At 43.6% G+C, this 19,372-nt stretch overlaps 1 protein-coding gene across 4 annotated transcripts in view; it reads right to left on the bottom strand.

Annotated features, from left to right (window-relative positions):
* The window catches only part of Spg21 (SPG21 abhydrolase domain containing, maspardin), a 29,882-nt gene extending 22,020 nt beyond the window's left edge, over positions 1–7,862 (bottom strand). The window contains exons 1-3 of one of the 4 annotated variants that reach the window (XM_074066220.1): positions 7,601–7,862; positions 3,085–3,171; positions 158–319 (exon numbers count right to left, since the gene is read on the bottom strand). In XM_074066220.1, the coding sequence (XP_073922321.1) occupies positions 158–319; positions 3,085–3,147 (225 nt within the window). In that variant the 5' untranslated portion in view covers positions 3,148–3,171; positions 7,601–7,862. Of the gene's footprint in view, positions 1–157; positions 320–3,084; positions 3,172–6,839; positions 6,980–7,108; positions 7,368–7,600 lie in introns of those variants that run through there. The other 3 variants (XM_074066221.1, XM_074066217.1, XM_074066218.1) reach the window with 3 other exon arrangements.
* Positions 7,863–19,372: the final 11,510 nt, after the last annotated feature.

Here is a 19,372-nt window from a genome sequence, read left to right on the forward strand (position 1 = left end):
CTGTGTACACATACCAGGTTCCTGCAAAAGGCTTCATCTCACATTTTAAAATAGGAAAACAGTATCTTTAATAAAAGTGCCCTTTGCTATAGTTGATCAGAAACAGAGGTGCAAACCCCACAAATCTGAATTTTAACACTGACACAGTAATACTTACGGCTATAACCCGGTAACCCCATCCAGTCAAAGCCAAAATCTGCTGGAAAAACACATCTGCAGTTCCGCTGACAGGTGGAAGAAATATGAGGGGACACCTGATACTTCTGGGGCCCGCATCATAGAGTGACCATATCTTACTGTCATCATCATCTACAATAATCTGGAGGGAAAGTGACAAGAAAAAAGGAGACCTTATGAATTTGGGGTTGAGGCATTACTTTACACTATTCACTGGCAATTTTACCACTGCTTTGTTCGTTACAGGTAAACTGGGGATCACATGTTAGCACAATACACTGCTTTAGTATCCTTTTCTGTCTTCAGTGCTAATGGATTCCACAGAAACACTTTGTAAGCTTCCAAAGAGCTGCTTTCTATGTTTAATTCTCCTGTCCATCCATGGTAACAGGAAGGACCTATTCTGTTGACCATCAAACAGTAAACTCTGTACATGGCACACTTCTGACTGTGTGTGTGCATGTGTACAAGGATGGCAGTTCGCAGTCATTTTCCGGGAAATGCTGGCTGGGATCAGCAGGGTCACAGCTTAAACAAGAGGCCAGAGAGGCTGCAACTCCAGCTCTGGGGAGAAGCAGGGTAGAGATGGTACCAGCTCAGGAGATGCTTCAAGACCCTCATCTATACCAAGCCTGAGGGCAGGAGACTTCTGCTCCAGAGGAAGAATGGGGCAGATGTTTATGTCAGTCCCAGGACAATGTGTCAAACCATGCAGTCAGGGGCAGGGAGTAGGCACAAGGAAAAACTTGCTTTTGGGGGGAATTGAGGGCGAGGGGGAGAAGGGCATCAGAGACCCTCCTTATTGAGTAGTTCTTAACCCAACAGGGGGAAAAGAGCATTAAGTGAGCTAAGGTTAAGCCAGCACTGAGCACAAGCTTGGCAGGTGCTGAGTGTTCAATATGTGTTAGCTATTGTAATTCACTGCAGGAACATTTGCCAATTCAAAGCAATATTCATTCTACTTTCATATTTAAAAATGCTAGGTGGCCACATCCTTTTGAGAGCTCCTAGCTGGCAATGCCGTGGACTCCACAGTGCCACTCTGCAGGTGGCAGCACGCTAACCAGGGTCACTTGTATCACCAAAAGCAGACACACGGGGCAAAACAACATCAGGAGAGGCTAAACATTTCCTTTTGGACTTCCCTCCAGGTGACAGGCGGTGACAATATAGCTCATGCTTTTGACCGTTGTATTTTGCCACTCACAGTTTTCTTTTCATGTTTCTTTTTGCCATAATTGCGTTTTGTTTTTAAAAACTCTTCACTAAGAGTTTCACAGTGCATACCCATAAATCCCAATCATACAGTAATAAAATCACTTAAGACAAGCACATCAGTAAAGTTTTCTAGGGAATTATTTCAATAGTTGCATTTGGTTTGAACTTATGGCTTTGAGTTTGCTCTTCTTGAACCACACCCCCAGTCCTTTTTTTGCTTCATTTTTCAGATATGGTCCCATGTTTTTTGCCTGAGTAAGCCTCAGATTCCTACTTACGCCTCTCATGAAGCTGGGATTATAGGTACAGGAAACCAGGCCCAACTTGTTCTTTGAGATAGGGTCTTGCTAATTTTTTTTTTTTTCCCCTGGCCTGGCCTAAAACTACAACCCTCCTATTTCCACATCCTAAGGTATGAGCTGCCACGCCTGGCCCCTCACCTCTTCTTTCGGTGTGGGCAACAGTCTCCCAGGAAGCAAAAAAGAAAGGGGGGGTACTTTTGTAAGCATCCCAAGTTCTTCTAACTTTGAATCCAAATGTAGTATAGTAGAAATGAAGCACAGATGTCGTTATCACTCATACTAAAATGAAGAAAATCTTTACAAAATAAACTTTATCCTAAATTTTAACATGTTACAAAAACTAAGCCATTTCTTTCTCTAAGCTGGTTGTTACTTTTCAAGCACACATAGTTAATTCTGGAATATTTTCTACCCAGACAGACTTGAAATACTCCCCTATCATCTCAATACTTCCTATGGAGGCATTCTTGAGTCCTGCTTTTCTAGAAACAATTATTCTAAGGGGGGAATATAAAAAGCATGCTAAGCAGATAAAATCTCAATAGATTTATAAAACACCTTTCTAATCTGACTTCACTCCCTACTCTACCAGACTATGAGACCTTTAACATGCTAATTGACGCCAGGAACCTCAGTTTTCTCATCTTTGAAATGTGTACCCTAGCACTCACCTTGCAAAGCCATTCAAAGAATTACATAAGGTATCTGGGGAGTTCCCACCACAGCGCCAGGCTTACAGTAGGTATCCTGCTTACACCTGGAGAACTGTAGCTTAGATTTCTAGATGAACAATTTTGTTATTAATTCAAACCTGCAGAGTCATTCTAACAAAGAACACAGATGCTCTTGAGCTCATAGTATTCTAATACTGCAGCAGGGGAAACAACAAAGATTTCACTTTGATGTGATCAGCCTCTGTCTAGTGGGATCCCCAAGCATTTACAATTAACCTGGGGCTCAGAGGCATAGTCAAACTTCAGTGTAAGTATCGAAGTTTACTAACATCCTAAGCAAATAGGCTTTTGGAGGGTGACTAGGGTAGAGTAAGTGATTACTGCAAATGAGCCTGCATACGTAACCCACTGTGAATCTTAAGTTTCAGGAACAGAAGGAGAATCTCCTGTAGGGCTAGGAGCATGGCTTGCTCAAGTTGTACAGAGTCTGCCTAGCAAGTGTTTTTAAGGCCCTCAGTTCAATCTCCTTCCCCGCCCTCCCAAAAAAGTTGACTACATGTGACACGAGGGGTGAACTTTATGCTCCATAACCCACAGCCATGATATTTGGCAATAATTTTTACACTCAAACACTACTAAGGTGTAGCATCTAAACCACACACAAAAACAATACAATATTTTACAAATAAGAGGTGTAGTAAAGCCATACATACCTTTTTAAGGGGGACTGTACTTCTAAACCAATTATAATCTGGAGAGACTTTAATCTCTCCCATGATTAGTTGAAATGGAGTTTAACCCTGAAATAAAAGCATGTGATATTTCATGTCGAGAATTCATATTTACATCAGAACTAAATGCAAAGTCTGGTCTAGCTATACCAACAATACTTTAAAACCAAGGAATGGGCTACTTTACCTTGTCAATTACACATACAGAAAATAATTTGATGATATAATCACAGAGAGATCATTATTTCAAACTCCTGAACGCCCCCAGAAGAGGAAGATTTAAATGACTTACCAGAGATCACATGGCTATTGCAAAACTGGGCTCAGATGCAGAGCAGTATTTTCTACATCACACTGCCTGTTCTAACTAAACCATTCCGAACTGCAGGACCACTGCTATCTTAAGATACTATCTTAAGAATCCACCTTTTTAAAGATGCTCCTGTGGGGGGCTGATTCAAGTGGTAGAGCACTTGCCTAGCAAGTATGAGGCCCTAAGTTTAAACCCTAGTACTGCCAAAAAAAAATTCTGATTATAGGGAACAGCCCATGTGAGAGAAAGGGGTTAAAACAAGCCTGTGACCTTATCAATTCACAATAGGCCATAAATCTAACTGTAATGCAAAGTAACTTATAGAAACTCAGGTTATTTCTTAATACAAAACACAGGCCAATGTGCCATTCTCATTGATATGATTAAAAGATACACAAAAGTTACTCTGAAAGACTATAACATAAACTTGAAGGCACTATAGCTAGCAACAAAATGTCTAGAAAAAAAATGTGGACTTTTGTTGAGTTTAGTGACTTCTACCTTTTACAGCTCCAAGACCCTGGGTAAGTCAGGGCTCTGTTTGGGCTTGTTTTCTCATCTTTGAGTTTCACCCCTGTACACCCAGAGTCTAGAACAGTACTTGGCACACAGCAGACATGATCTGTTAAGTGACTATGTCCTAAGGAGAATGAACTAGGTAGGACCTCCTAGAGTCTTCTCTAACCTTGACATTTGTGAGCAATTTAAAGGCTCCCCTCTTTGCTCAGGCCTCTGTGTTATGTGCTAACGGGAACCTGAAGTTACAGTTCCCTGTTGCAGATTCTACTGCCAAGTGAGGAGATTCCATCCATCTGTTTGGGAGGACTCAAATGCCTACTTGGCACCAAGTCCTTCTACCTCCACAGCAAGCCTAGAATCCCCAGCAGGGTTGAGTTTGAGACTTCTGGACTTAACTCATTTCAGAGAAGGTTCTCTGGACTTCCAAGTTGCAGGGCATTCTAAACTCAGTGGAACTCTTCCTTACCCATTGGCCCCCCAGATCTGCTCCACAGGGACAGAACACAGGCCCTCAGTAGTCTGAACTGTTACCTTTAGGAACTACTAGACTGAAGCCCAAGGAGTCAGCAAATGAATACACTTCAATATTAAACTTGATTTACAACCTTGACATTATAATAAAAGATAGTATTTTTAGAGAAGTTTGTTAAAATTGTAAGTTGCTTTAAAATACCAAGAAAATCACCAGGAATTTTATGCTGAAAACAAAGTATGCTTAGGTGTAGTTAATCCTACTAAAATTTTTTTTAAAGTCGTTCTTATAAAATCTATTTTAAATCTTAAATATTAACCTGTTTAAAAAAAAAAACTAAGACATTTTAACCAATCATAGCTGGTTATTACTTTTCAATGAAAGCAACTAGAACACATAGTTAACTCTGGACTATTTTCTACCTGGACAGACTTTAAATGCTCCCCTATTATCTCAATACTTCCTACTGAGCCATTTTCTAGTAGTGCATTTCTAGAAATAATTATTCTACAGGAAGGAATAGAAAAAACATGTTAAGCAAATAAAATCAAGAGATTTTATAAAACATCTTTCTAATCAAAGCCAGAAAAGTTTGCTTCTACATTCAACAAACTTGGAATTTAAAAAAAAATTCAGTTTTGGAATCAGGTACAATGCATGAACCAAACTACCATACAAACCCACAGGCCTCACAAGGTCACTCAGTCATCCACTTCTTTCCCACAGCAGTAAGTAGAAAGACATTCCTTACCAATAGTCCTCAGTATAATTCACAGCCTCCTCAGTATTATAACACGTTGTAACTAATCTTGCTGGACAGAAAGATTCCACCCAGCTGTGATTAAATTTTTGTGCGGACAAGTGATTTTAGCACTTGTGCTAGTCTGGCAGTCATGAAAGGTGAAACAGACACCAAATGCTGCATCTGACCAGCTGACGTCTCTGAGAAAAAAGGCTCACTGCTGCAAGGAAAGCAGCTGGGAGTGGCATGAGAAGAAAGTCTGTTCTAGCTCCCTTTCATCCACTAAAGTGGTATACTTTCCAAGTCACAGGAGAAACCTGTCTACGGCACAGAAGGTTAGTTGAGACCGTGAGCAAACTGGCCAGGATGAAATAATGTGGCTGCTGAGTTCAACACTGATTTGTTCTCTTGTGATTTGGTTCTTTACAAAAACAAAGGCACCTGGTTCATGATGGTGGGAAAAGGACCACAGAGATTAGACTCAATTGTGATTAAAGAAGTCCCTCCTCCTGGTGCTGAGGACACCCAGGCCTCTCTGGTCCTTGTGCAGGTGGACAACAAAGCTGCCAGTTCTGAGTGTGAACTGTCCTTCAGGGTTTTAATAGAATTGCCAGTTTACAAGGAAATCACCTTTGCAAATGTTTAAGTCTCCTAGGCAGCTTAACTAGTCACAAGTTTCAGATCTTTTAGCTCAATCTACATTTGATTTACAAATGGAAAATATATGATTGTTAACAATACTGGGAAATCAAAGCACTAGAACCTGAGAGTGTCTAGGTGACACAATTGTTAATCTTTGTCACTGATGTTTTACTTGGTGCTGGGGATTGAACCCAGGGCCATAGGAATGCCAAGCATGCACTTTTACTTGTGAGCTGCCCCCCCCTCCCAGCAATGGCTTTTGTTTTTTTTTTGGCGGTACTGGAGTTTGAACTCATGACCTCATGCTTGGTAGGCAGGAGCTCTACCACTTGAGCCATTCCACCAGCCCTGTTTTGTGTTGGGTTTTGAGATAGGGCCTCTGGAATTATTTGTCCAGGCTGGCTTCAAAGGGAGATCCTCTGCATCTCTGCCTCCTGTAGCTGGGATTACAGGAGTGAACCACTAGTGCCCAGGTCAGCAATGGCTTTTTAATGGTTTCCATCCCTCGCCTCTACCAGTATATAGCTAGCCTTCTTTTAGATATCTTCAGGAATATTTCTCCTCTGTTCTCCAGTAACCTATTCCATTGTCTCTAAACCTTATGGGAGGAAAAGCTGCCTACATGATATCTCTTCTGTGACACCTCTTCTACAGCTTTTGGTGTAAAAAGCTTTGGGAAGTTTGGACTCAGCTATTAAGTTACTCCTTAGTCAGTGAAATCTTTGTGCCAAGAGGAGCTGGATCATTGCAGATGGGAACAAAGCTGCAGTGTAAGCTGTCTAACATAACTTCACAAGAAAAGTGAGACACTGGCTCCACTACTTTCCTCATTCTCCCTTCACCAGCCTCACATCTGGCCTGTATGCAGCAATGACATCGACATTGGACACTTTGGGGCTGAGATACAATCTCCAAAACTGGCCTCTACTCAGTTCTTTAAAAGTTTACTGAAATAAAATGCTTCTGGGCTGCGGCCCCAGGGATGCATAAACAGGAGGAAGCCTTAATTCAGGCTTCAACACTTATCCCCGCTCCCCTCCCCGCCATACCTCTACTTCGTCCATCACCAGTCCCATTGGTGATAGCCACACAAAGGTAGGGTCACAGGCACGCCCATCAATCCCCACGAACCCAAGCTTAGCCGCGCACGCGCGCGGGTATTCGATCACGTGCATGGTCACATAGACCGGCCCACTCGTGGGCCACACTCATAAAGTTACACCCAGCCCAGGCATCTGCGCATGCTCCACACACACACACACCCACCTACAACCCTACACACCCACTCCCGCTTCCCAAAGCCTCGCCCACCCCTCACCTGACGTGGCCGCCCCCACGTCCCTTTCCTTGCTGCCCTAGGCGGTTCTCCGCTCCAGTTCAGGCTCGGGCGGCGGAGGTGGCCGAACGCGGGTGGGAGAGGCGGCCGCGGGGACAACGACCCGCAGGCGCAGCAGGGGCGCGCTAGAGGCCGGCCGCCGAGGGGCGGAGCGCGCGGCCAAACAAGCCCTGGCCGCCGCCTCCCTCCTCCGGAACCTTCTGCTCCGCCAGCCCGAGCCTCCCGCTTCCGGGTCCCCAGGGGCGGGGCCAGGCTGCGGAGGGGAGGAGCCACGTCGCGGGGGGCGGGGCTGCGTAGGTCTGCCGGTCACTATGGCGACGGGGTGGGTTTGAGACATAGCTGGGAAACTGCAGGCGTCCCGGGTGCTCCTGGCGGGAGGGGGTCGCCGGGTCAGGCCGGACGGTGACGGCGGACTCGGGACCTGTCAGTGGGTCGCCTGTCTGACGTAGGCAGGGAAAAGAAAGGGGCACTTACCCCTGGGAACCTGCTTGTGTCATCAGTTCGCGGGCGTCGTCGTCGTGGTGGAAAGCTTTTGGGGCGCGGGGACACCTTTGGGCTCCGGGCTTTGGTGAACAGGACCTAGTGTACTCTCTCTTCTTGGCAAGGTTTTTTCCTTTTGGCGCAACTAGAGACTCCGTCCCTAGTCTTCCACTCCAAGCTCCCTTCTCCTTTCCAGCCTCGTGCTGATGTCCTGGGGGAGTTTTGGTAACGAAATTCCACTCAGTCTCCCTTCCTTCAGCCTTGGGTCTTGGCCTCAGACACGCATCCTCTTCCCATAGAGAACATTACTACATTTATAATCATTGTTCTTACGCAACATCACGACTCTTTTTTTTTTTTTTTTTACAGTAGAACATTTGCAGATTTGCAATGAAATAACGGATAAAGTTGAATAACTTGTATGCCTCATTGTTTGAAGTTTTTTAGGGATCCTTTTACGAGGTCCTGTTGAAATGATCCTCCCTAATGTTTAGGAGCGCATATGATACCCTGTTAAAAAGCCTGTGGACTTTGTCCTTGCCCAGGAAACTGTTATGGGATTAAGGCCAAGGTAGATTCCGGTTAAACGGCATCCTTAACTCATGACTTGTGCCCTCTTGCTCTGGAGCCTTTGGGTTCCAGTCTAGAACTTGGACAAACCCCAGATGCATTCCCCTAAAGCATGGTGACATCTCAGAACTTGGCAGACTAAGGCAGGAGGATCTGTAGTTGAGACCTGGTCTCAAAAAAGAAAAAAAAAAACAAAAAACAAATAACTGAGTTGCCTAAGATTATAGCTAAAGAGTAGCAGATAAAGAATCAAGCTATGTGGGGTGCTGGTGGCTCACACCTGTAATCCTAGCAACTTGGGAGGCAGAGATCAGGAGGATTGCAGTTCCAAGCCAGCCCGGGCAAACAGTACCCATCATGAAACAGGGTTGGTGGAGTGGCTCAAGTGGTAGAGTGCCTGCCTAGCAAATATGAAGCCCTGAGTTCAAACCCCAGTACCACAAAAAAAAAAAAAAGTTCTACCACACTTCAAAATTAGAGCTTTTCACCTATTTTTCCCCAAATCATCTCTTAGAGCTGTGAGTCAGTCACAGAAAGTGATTTTTTTGTCCTATATAAGCCCCACTTAGGTGTATGAGGCATGTTTCCTCAGAAAATTTTTAACATTGGGGAACTTTTCTCAAAAATATGGAATCATTTAATAAATGGAATAGCTGACAAGCCACTGGTTGTGTGCAAAACCCTCTATGGTCATCATTGCACTAGTTCCTTATCTCCCCAGGTGGACTAGGAGTGTCCATCTACTGCAGAGGGACAGAGTGATTCAAACATCATCTTAGTACTTGATCTAGCCCCTAAGCAATACGAACTGAATGCATATTGACTGAATTAATGAGTGAGTAAATACATCTACTCACACCTATTCCTAAAAGCCTATTCCTTAGACCCCATATCCCTAAGCCTCACTTCAGTAACAGTGGTAAGGAAACCTAAGGTATGGACATACGTGTGTGTGTGTGTGTGTGTGTGTGTATGCGAAGTCTTTGTTAGTATGATAATAATTTTAACTGGACTGTTGATAATGATAAAAAATGCTATATATCGTCTTTTATTATACTGTAAAAGGCCAAACCAGAAAGAAAATGTTGAGGGCTCCATGGTCATGTTTGTATCCTCAGTTGTTCCATAGCACATGGTGAGCACTGGTCTACTCTCTAACCCCAACGACAACCTTTAACATCTGTGAATACCAGCTGTCTTCTAATGCACAACTGCAGGCAGCCACTTGACCAAGTTGGCCACAGTACAGGCTGACCTGATAGTCAAAGCCCTAAGAATTTGCAGCTGTCCTAGCTGGGGTGCACGGGATGGTCACCACAGCACCTATTCCTGGGTGAGAAGCTGGAATGTTCACAAAATATGCTGTGAACACCAAGAAAAGTAAACAGATGGCCAACTGGCTTTTGGAATTGCCAAACCTGAGCTCTGTCCCTCTTCACTGGCCTTTTGACAGAATAACATTTGTTTTAAAACACAACTACAAAACATTTTTTTCTTTCTCTATATATGTATATCAATGCATGTATACACATAGGTGATTGCACTTTTTTAAATGTTGAGAAAGACATACACCAAACAGGATACTAGTTACCCCTAAGGAGGAACTGGGTATGGAGGAGGAAAGCTTTGACTGTAGATTTAGTATTCGAGTTTATATAAAAATTCATATGTTTGTGATCAAAATAACTAAAGCAACTACATTGATGACTTCTCTGCTCTGAATCCTTCAGTAGGTCCCCATTGTATTCAAGCTGATGTCCAAGGTGCACAACTTGAGCATGTCTGGCTATCTGTGGGCCCAAGATACCCTAACAATACCAGTTGTTTGAACAGCCCCAGCACCCCATGATGTCTCAGCACTGCAGGGTTTTGGATGCCTCCTTCAACTGAACCCATGAGAGTGAACACCCCTCTTTTACCCCCAGGAGCCATGGATTTGTGAAAAAGTGACAGAGGAACAAAGCACTTATTTTTTTCAGGCTGAAAATCAATTCTTGGGAGCCAGGCGCCAGTGGCTCACATCTGTAATCCTGGTTACTTAGGAGGCAGAGATGAGGAGGATTGCGGTTCAAGGCCAGCTTGGGCAAATAGTTCTGGGAGATCCTATCCTGAAAAACCCTTCACAAAAATTGGGCTGGTGGAGTGGCTCAAAATGAAGGCTCTGAGTTCAAGCCCCAGTACCACAAAAAAAAAAAAAATTCTTGGAATACCATCCTTTTCATCTTTCTTTGTTATCTGTGTGTCTGTGTATGTATGTATGTGTAGGTCCCTGGCATTCTTTGGGTGGGCAGAAGGTCCTGTCCTGAGGCTAGTAAAACCAGACCCCCTGGTTTATTACCACTTGTTTCTCCCTACCTGATTGTTTCTTGGCTTGCAAAACAACACAGGAACTTCCAGTTACTCAACTAGCCAGGCATGTCGACCTGTTCCATCTGGTGATCACAGACAATCAGAGACCAGAAACTCTCTCCCTCCCCATGGCTTGGCCCTTCCTATAAAGCCCACTACCCATTCCAGCCAAGCCGCCTCACTCTGAACCTGAAAAGAGTGGTGGCCCTGTGGTCTGGATTAATAAATCTTTCCTCTCCACATGTGGCATGGTCTTTATTCGGCAGTACCTCACAGTATATATGTACATATCTATCTATCATCTATCTATCTAACTATCATTTATTTTGAGACAGGATCTTGCTATGTAGCCCAGGTTGGCCTTCAACTCAAACTTGCGATCCCACCAAAGGTCTATTACCATCCCTTTAAAGCTTCCCAGAATGCAAGTGACTACAGTATTACATACCAAATTACATCCAAGATCAAAAAATCCATGCTGCTTTCTCCTTGCCAGACTAAGTCTGTGTCATACTGTACTGGATTATAGCGGTCAGGCATGGAGTGGGCGCTCTGGAACTGCCTGAGAAAGATACTGAGGTGGCTATTTTACAGCTTATGACAGAAAGGCCAGTTATTTGCAACCAATTATTTATTTATTTTTATTTTTTTATTATTCGTATGTGCATACAAGGCTTGGGTCATTTCTCCCCCCTGCCCCCATCCCCTCCCTTATAACCCACTCCGCCCCCTCCCTCTTCCCTCCACCCCCTCCCTCTTCCCTCCACCCCCTTGATACCCAGCAGAAACTATTTTGCCCTTATCTCTAATTTTGTTGAAGAGAGAGTATAAGCAATAATAGGAAGGAACAAGGGTTTTTGCTGGTTGAGATAAGGATAGCTATACAGGGAGTTGACTCACATTAATTTCCTGTGCGTGTGTGTTACCTTCTAGGTTAATTCTTTTTGATCTCACCTTTTCTCTAGTTCCTGGTCCCCTTTTCCTATTGGCCTCAGTTGCTTTTAAGGTATCTAATAAATCAAAATTTAAAAAAATATGAAAGAAGTAGCTTAATACTCAGGGGGAAAGGAAACTTTGAGTACCATCAAGACATATATTAGTAACTCTAAAGACAAAAAACAAAACAAAACACAGTAACAAGAGGTGGGGTGGGGTGGGGTGGCTGGCAGAGTGGCTCAAATGGTAGAGCACCTGCCTAGCAAGCATAAGGCCCTGAGTTCAAACCCCATTGCTGTGGAAAAAAAAAAGAGGTGGGAGTGTGTGGCTCAGTGGTAGAACACTTACTTGCCAGGCCCTGGATTATGTCCCCTGCACTGGGGAGCGGGGGTAGTCAGTCTGTGCTTATTTGTTGAAACTAGGTTTTTAAATTTTATTTTACTAGGTTGTGGATCAAATCCAGGCCCTCAGGCATCTTATGCAAGTGTTCTATCACTGAACTCTACCTCCAGTTCCCGAAATAGTATTTTAACTTCTTGAAAAAGTAATGTTTGCCCGTTAATTTTTTTTTTTTTTTTTTTGGTGCTGGGGACTGAACCCGAGCCTCACACATGCTAAACGTGCACTGTACCACTGAGCTCACCCCCAGCCCGTTACTAACTTTTTTTTTAAAGTTCCAAAGGAACAGTACCACATCTTTTGTTGAATCATCTGCCAACTTAGCATCTCATTAATGTTTCACAGTGTGAACAATGAATGTAAACAACTATTGGTGGGAATGTAAACTAGTATAACCACTTTGGAAAAAAATTTGGAGTCTACTTAAAAAGCTAAACATTGATCTACCATTTGATCCAGCAATACCACTCTTGGGGATATACCCAAAAGACTGTGACACAGGTTACTCCAGAGGCACCTGCACACCCGTGTTTATTGTGGCACTATTCACAATAGCCAAGTTATGGAAACAGCCAAGATGCTCCACCACTGACGAATGGATTAAGAAAATGTGGTATCTATACACAATGGAATTTTATGCAGCCATGAAGAAGAACAAAATGTTATCATTCGCTGGTAAATGGATGGAATTGGAGAACATCATTCTGAGTGAGGTTAGCCTGGCCCAAAAGACCAAAAATCGTATGTTCTCCTTCATATGTGGACATTAGATCAAGGACAAACATAACAATGGGATTGGACTTTGAGCACATGATAAAAGCAAGTGCACACAAGGGAGGGGTGAGGATAGGTAAGACACCTAAAAAACTAGCTAGCATTTGTTGCCCTTAACACAGAGAAACTAAAGCAGATACCTTAAAAGCAACTGAGGCCAATAGGAGAAGGGGACCAGGAACTAGAGAAAAGGTGAGATCAAAAAGAATTAACCTAGAAGGTAACACACACGCACAGGAAATTAATGTGAGTCAACTCCCTGTATAGCTATCCTTATCTCAACCAGCAAAAACCCTTGTTCCTTCCTATTATTGCTTATACTCTCTCTTCAACAAAATTAGAGATAAGGGCAAAATAGTTTCTGCTGAGTATTGAGGGGGTGGGGGGGAGAGGGAGGGGTGGAGTGGGTGGTAAGGGAGGGGGTGGGGGCAGGGGGGAGAAATGACCCAAGCCTTGTATGCACATATGAATAATAATAAAAAGCAATGGATAACTTACTTTGGAGAAGAAGAGCATCAATAAAGAATCCTGAGCCGGGTGCTGGTGGCTCATGCCTGTAATACTAGCTACTCAGAAGGTAGAGATCAGGAGGATTGAGGTTTGAAGCCAGCCCTGGCAAATGGTTCAAGAGACCCTATCTCAAAACAACCCAACACAAAAAGGGGCTTGTGGAGTGCTCAAGGGGTAGGCCCTGAGTTCAAACTACAATAACTCAAAAAAAGGAAAAAGAAAGAAAGAAAGAAAGAAAAAAGAATCCTGGATGCCAAGCATGGTGGCTCATATTTGTAATCTCAGCTATTTGGGAGGCAGAGTTTGGAAAGACCTCTGTTCAAGACCAGTGTGTGGGAGGAAGTTAAGGAGGTCTCCCATCTCAACCAACAAGCCATGCATGTTGGTGTGTTCCTGTAATCCCAGCCATGTGGGAGGCAGAGGTAGAAGGATCATCTTCTGAAGCCAGTCCCTGGCAAAAAAAAAAGAAAAATGGATTGGGTGTGTGGCTCAAACCTTGCCTAGAGTAAGGCTTGAGTTCAACCCCCATTGACACACACACACACACACACACACTCACACACACACACACACAAGGCAGCGATTAAGTAGTAATTAAAATAAAATCATCTTGAAATTGTTTAGTGCCTGCATACACCGAGGACTCAATTACCATGTGCTCCCATTTCTTCCTTTCTGAGCACCAAAGCCTAGCACATTAAATTCCCTAATCAAGGATAAAGCCTTGCAAATAGAAGCGTGGTATAGTGACTAGGTCCACAGAATGGAGTTGGATTACTGGGGTGTGAATTTCAGCTCCACACTCACTAGCTACTTAACATGAGAACCAATTCTGCACCACGGGGTTTATTACAAAGAAAAAATGAGACAGTTCGGGTCAAGACCTTAGACATTCAATAGACATTATTTAATCATAATGGCAATAAGACCTACTTTGTTCAAGCACTGTGCTAGGTGCATTCTATATTATTTTGATGCTTCATGACAATCTTTGCAAAGCAGGTACAATTTTCATTTCATGGTTAGGGAAACAGACTCTGAGAGGCTGAGTCCAGGTAGGCTCGTTGTTAGCAGCAGGGCCAGGGCTCACAATGGGTTTGCTGACTGAGTGTAAGACTCTGACTCTCAAAATCATTTATTTTCATGTTGAGATTGTTTGAGGCATATTTTAAAATGGTGAAAGCATGTCTCATTTCCTTAAACAGAAAATATAAAAGCAATAAATATCCTTTTGGCAGCTGTTCTCAAAGACTCCATTTTATGCTCAGAAACATTTGTCTCCTAAACCAAATGAAAAGCCCTTTTTAAACAAAATCTACTGTAGTATTCAGTTGCTAATTGTGGTGATGTCAGTACCTAGCTGTTGCTTGGTCCCTGTTTCATCATCTCTAAGGTGAATTTTTTTTTCATTACTGGGGTTTGAACTTAGGGCCTAAACCTTGAACCACTCCACCAGCCCTTTCTTGTGATGGTGGTTTTCAAGCTAGTCTCACAAACTATTTGCCTGGGCTGGTTCGAACTGCGGTCCTCCTGATCTCTGCCTCCTGAGTAGCTAGGATTACAGGTGTGAGCCGCTGGTGCCTGGCTTTCTAAGGTGAAATTTTGATTTATGTAGCTCCTTTCCTGCTCTAGGATGTCTTTCCTCCTGTTGGTCTGCAGGTGTCCTCCCAAGCTGTTGCTGTCCCACAGTGGAGAGAACACTGTTGTAGACCCAAAGGAGGGAAAAGAGCAGGGGTACACTGATCCATTCAGTCAGGGGCTCCAGAAAAACAGGGACGATTTATTCTAAGGAATTGGCTCATGTCATTATGGAGGCTGACAAGTCCCAAAATCTGTAGTCAGCAAGCTGCAGGAGAGCCACTGGTATAGTTCCAGTCCAAAGGCCAGCAGTCCCAAGTTCAAGGAAGAGCGGGTGTTTCCGTTCAAATCTGAAGGCAAGAAAGAATCTGATGGCAGGTTGCAGGTTGTCAGGCAAGAGGAGTTCCTGCTTACTCAGCCTCTTTGTCTTCAACTGGACAAGGCTCATGAAGACAGTTTGCTTTACTCAGTTTACTTATTCAAAACATTCATCTAATCAAGAAACACTTAGATACACCCCGAGTGTTTGACCAAGAACCTGGGTACTCTCTAATCTTGTCAAGTTGACACCATCCTGGGTGACAACAATAGCTACCATTTACTGAGTGTGTACCGTGTGCCAGGCACTTCCCTGGGCATTTTCCGTAGGTGTTCCCATTCTGCAAGGCAGGTATTTTCCATATTTTTATTATTTATTTATTTGGTGGTATTGGGGCTTGAGCTCAGGGCCTCATGCTTGCTAGACAAGCACTCTACCACTTGAGCCACTCCTCCAGTCCTTTCTGTATTGGGTAATTTTGAGATAGGGCCTAACAAACTATTTGCCTGGGTTGGCTTCAAACTGCGATCCTCCTGATCTCTGCCTCCTAAGTTGCTAGAATTACAAGCATGAGTCACTGGCACCCAGTTATTCATGTTTTTAAATTGAGAAATCAGAATTTTAAAGATTTAAGTTACTTGTCCTGAGTCATTCAACTAGTAACCAGCAACTCATGTAATGCATGCTTTTTTTCAGCAATGTCAAGAACCAAAATAGAAGCATCTTGCAAAAGGAGGCGATGTGTATCCAAATCCATCCTTTCAAACCAGAGAGCAGGTTGTATTCTCACTTCCTGGGAGGACTCTGGAGCTAGGGGCCAACAAATAGCTCGGGGTAACATGCTAGTTAAAACTATAACTGCATAAAGATTATCTGATGAGTGTGATAAAATGCAGAGTCCTGGATCCAGAGATTCTGATTCAAGGTCTAGAGGAGAGCCCAGGAATCTATTCCAGCCCAGGAAGCTCTGCTCAATCATACTGGCTTGTGGTTTCTATGGGAGGATGGACAAAAGGAGGTCACATGGTTTCCTGAGGCCTCCCTGGGATGCCTGGAAGAGGGCATTTCCATACCTGGTGTTTATCCTACAGTCCCAAGATGGGCTTCAGGGTCTCTGGATGAGAATCTGCATTCTATATGATGGGTGTTACCTCAAGATTTCAAAGGTAAGAAAGGCATTTCATTTAGTCCTAGGTAGCTGGACCATGCCAATCACAATGACCAGTCTGCAGCCCCTTCCATAGCACTGGGCTGTTTTCTATGCAGGGTGAACTTGTTGGACTGGGGTGAGCCTGATTCACCATCCGGCCAATGACTAGAGATAGAGGTATTCTGGCACACAAAGTTTTGCCTGAGGGCAGTGGCGGTTGACTAAGCAATCAGGCTCCATCCTGAATAGGGTGGCAGACCTAAGACCTTTGGCACACAGTAAGAGATCAGAATCACACAGGGAAGCAATGGGGGAACTGAGAGGCCGGAGGTAAGCAAAGCCAAACCTCAGAGCTGCCTTGCTCCAAATAGCTTTCCAGTCTTTGCCTATTCACATTCCTACCATAGTCTTCCCTCTTTAAAAATTTTTTTTGGTATCAAGGTTTTGTGCTTGCAAGGTAGGTGCTCTGCTACTTAAGCCATGCCTCCACCCCTTTATGCTCTGGTTATTTTGGAGATAGGGTCTTTTTGTCCAGGTGGATCTGGATCACAATTCTCCTATTTATGCTTCCCATGTAGCTGGAATGACAGGTGCGCACCATCACAACCAGCTTTTTACCGGTTGAGATGGGATCTCTTGAACTTTTTGTCCAGGCTAGCCTTGAACCTATATATGCTCAACCTCAGCCTTCCAAGTAGCTAGGATTATAGGTGTGAACCACTGCCCTAACCTCCCCTCTCTTAAAGGTGTTTTAAGTCACATTCTTTGCAACTAAAAGCCTAAATTCACATTTAAGATTCTTGGATTCATTAAATGTGAAGGTTGGGGGGATCTTTTCTGTGATTCCACCCACATTCTACAGATGCGCCCCTTGCTTAGGCTGTTATCCTATTTCAGAGGATGGGAAAGGCAGAGAATTTATTAGGTGTTGCAAATGGAACCCAGCCTTTCCTGGGTCACAGCTCCAGAAGTGACCTGTGCCCTCAGCAGGAATTCTCCACTACCTGGGGCAGTGTTGTGAATGAGTGCACTGCTATAGTTTGGACCTGAAGTACCCCAAAAGGCCCATGTGTCAAAGATTTGGTTCCCAGCCTGTGGTGGTGCTATTGGAAGGCAGTGGAATGTTTGGGTGGTGGGGCCTAGTTGGAGGGAGTTAGGTCACTGGGGTGTGCCCTTGAAGGGGATGTTAGGACCCTGGCCCCTCCCTCTCCTCTCTTTGTTCCCTGGCTGTTGTGACACACACACTCCCACCATGATGTGCTCTTACCATGATGTACTGTGCTGCGCAACAGGCCCAAAAGCAGTAGAGCCAATGGACCTGAAACCTCTGAAACCATAAGCAAATATAAACCTTTGATTTTTATAAAAATACCTTCTTTACCTCAAGTATTTTATCACAGTGATAGAAAGCTAACACATGCTTCTTAGACCCCTGTAGTAATCACACTCCCAGAGGGAGCTTCTTCTCTCTTTTCTAACATGAGCATCAGTGCCTGGAGGGCAATAAGTGCTCAACATGTATCAACTGAAAAACAAGGTACTTTTGTATATTTTTTCTTCCATTTTCATCTTCCCTTCTTCCTTCCTTCCCTCCCTTCCTCCTTCTTTCCTCCTTTTTCTTTTTTTTTGAGAAAGATAGCCCCTGCTGTCCTGAACTCTCAATCCTTCTGCCTCAACCTATGTAGTACTAGGATTACAGGTGTGAGCCACCATGCTCGGCTTCTCATTGCTTCTTAAAACTATTTCACGGTGCTGGGAGATCAAACCTAGGGCCTCTCGAATGCTAGGCAAGCATTCTACCACAGCCCTGAATCTTCAACTGTTTGTTTTTTTTTTTTTAATAAATCGTCAACTTCATTTCACGTATGAAGAGGTAAGGTTGAGTGATGGTAAGCGAATCGCCAGAGATCAAAGAACTAGTCATAAGGACATAATATCCAAGTTCTCTCACATCCACAGCAACTCTTCTGAGTCATTTTTTCCCATCCTCATGGCTGCTGTTATGGTTCAGATCTTCAGGTTTTTAACCTCCCAACTGATCTTCCTGCTAGTCTCAATCTCAATCGCTCTTCTACACTACCACCAAGACTTTCCAAGACTCCCCAGTTAACCCTATCACACACAGGACAAAGGCCCAGTCTCTCAGCTTTCAAAACCCTCCCTAACCTCAGCTTGGCTCCAATCTCATCACCATTGGCATATCCCTGTCATTAATTCTCTCATTTTTTTCAAAACAATGTGCTCTTTTTTGTTGAACACACCACTTGTTTCTGCTCCATGATCCTTTATCAGCTTTTCCCCAGCTGTTTTATATGCATATAAACATACAGGAGGATGTATAACAAATTTATGGTTTCAAGAATGAAGGTAAAAGACCAATGAGGGCTGGTGGAGTGGTTCAAGTGGTAGAACATCTACCTAGTACCAATAAAAAAAACCCCACTAAAACAAAACAAAAACCTGGAAGAGCAATGATGTTTCCATCATTGGAAGAATCCATTAGCAGAGTCCCTGTAAGACAGCACTCTTTAAGCCTCCATGCCTCTGTATGCTAGGATGCCCTTCCAGCCTTGCATGCACAGTGAACTCAGCCTTTGGAACCTCAGATTCAGCTTCTCTCTAGAAAGCCTCCATCTACACTCCAGAGGGACACTGTTTTTCCACTATACCTTCATTATGGCATTTGTAACTGCAATATATTTGCTTACATGTTTTCCTTTCTAGTAAATGGATGGCACGTCATCTAATCTCTGGATCTCTGGCAGCCAGCCTAGAGGCTTGTGTACCACAAGTACACAAGAAATAGGATGTCTCCTCCCAGTGTGCCTGGGAGGGTGCTGCCTGTTGCCTGTAGTATTGGAGTAATTGTTATCGGTACATATTTTTACTCATGAAAGTGTCTTAATTTAGGTGACCAATTATATGATCACCTTATCAATAAGCATTGCTAAACGAATAGATAAATTAGTGGATGGAGAAAGATTTGAACTGAAAGAATCTAGGCAGGAAAAGCCAACACGTAAAGATTCTCAAGTACAAATTAAAGATTGGGCCACTGAACTGTTTCTCCTTTACAGTCCTTGGTTTTACTGGAGATCAGATGCTCAATAATCTTTACTGTGCAACTAAGATGAAAAATGCTAGCGTCCTCCAACTTAAGAAAATCTAGATGTAACAATGT

This window comes from Castor canadensis, chromosome 2 (genome assembly GCF_047511655.1).
Source record: "Castor canadensis chromosome 2, mCasCan1.hap1v2, whole genome shotgun sequence".
Classification (NCBI taxonomy): domain Eukaryota; kingdom Metazoa; phylum Chordata; class Mammalia; order Rodentia; family Castoridae; genus Castor; species Castor canadensis.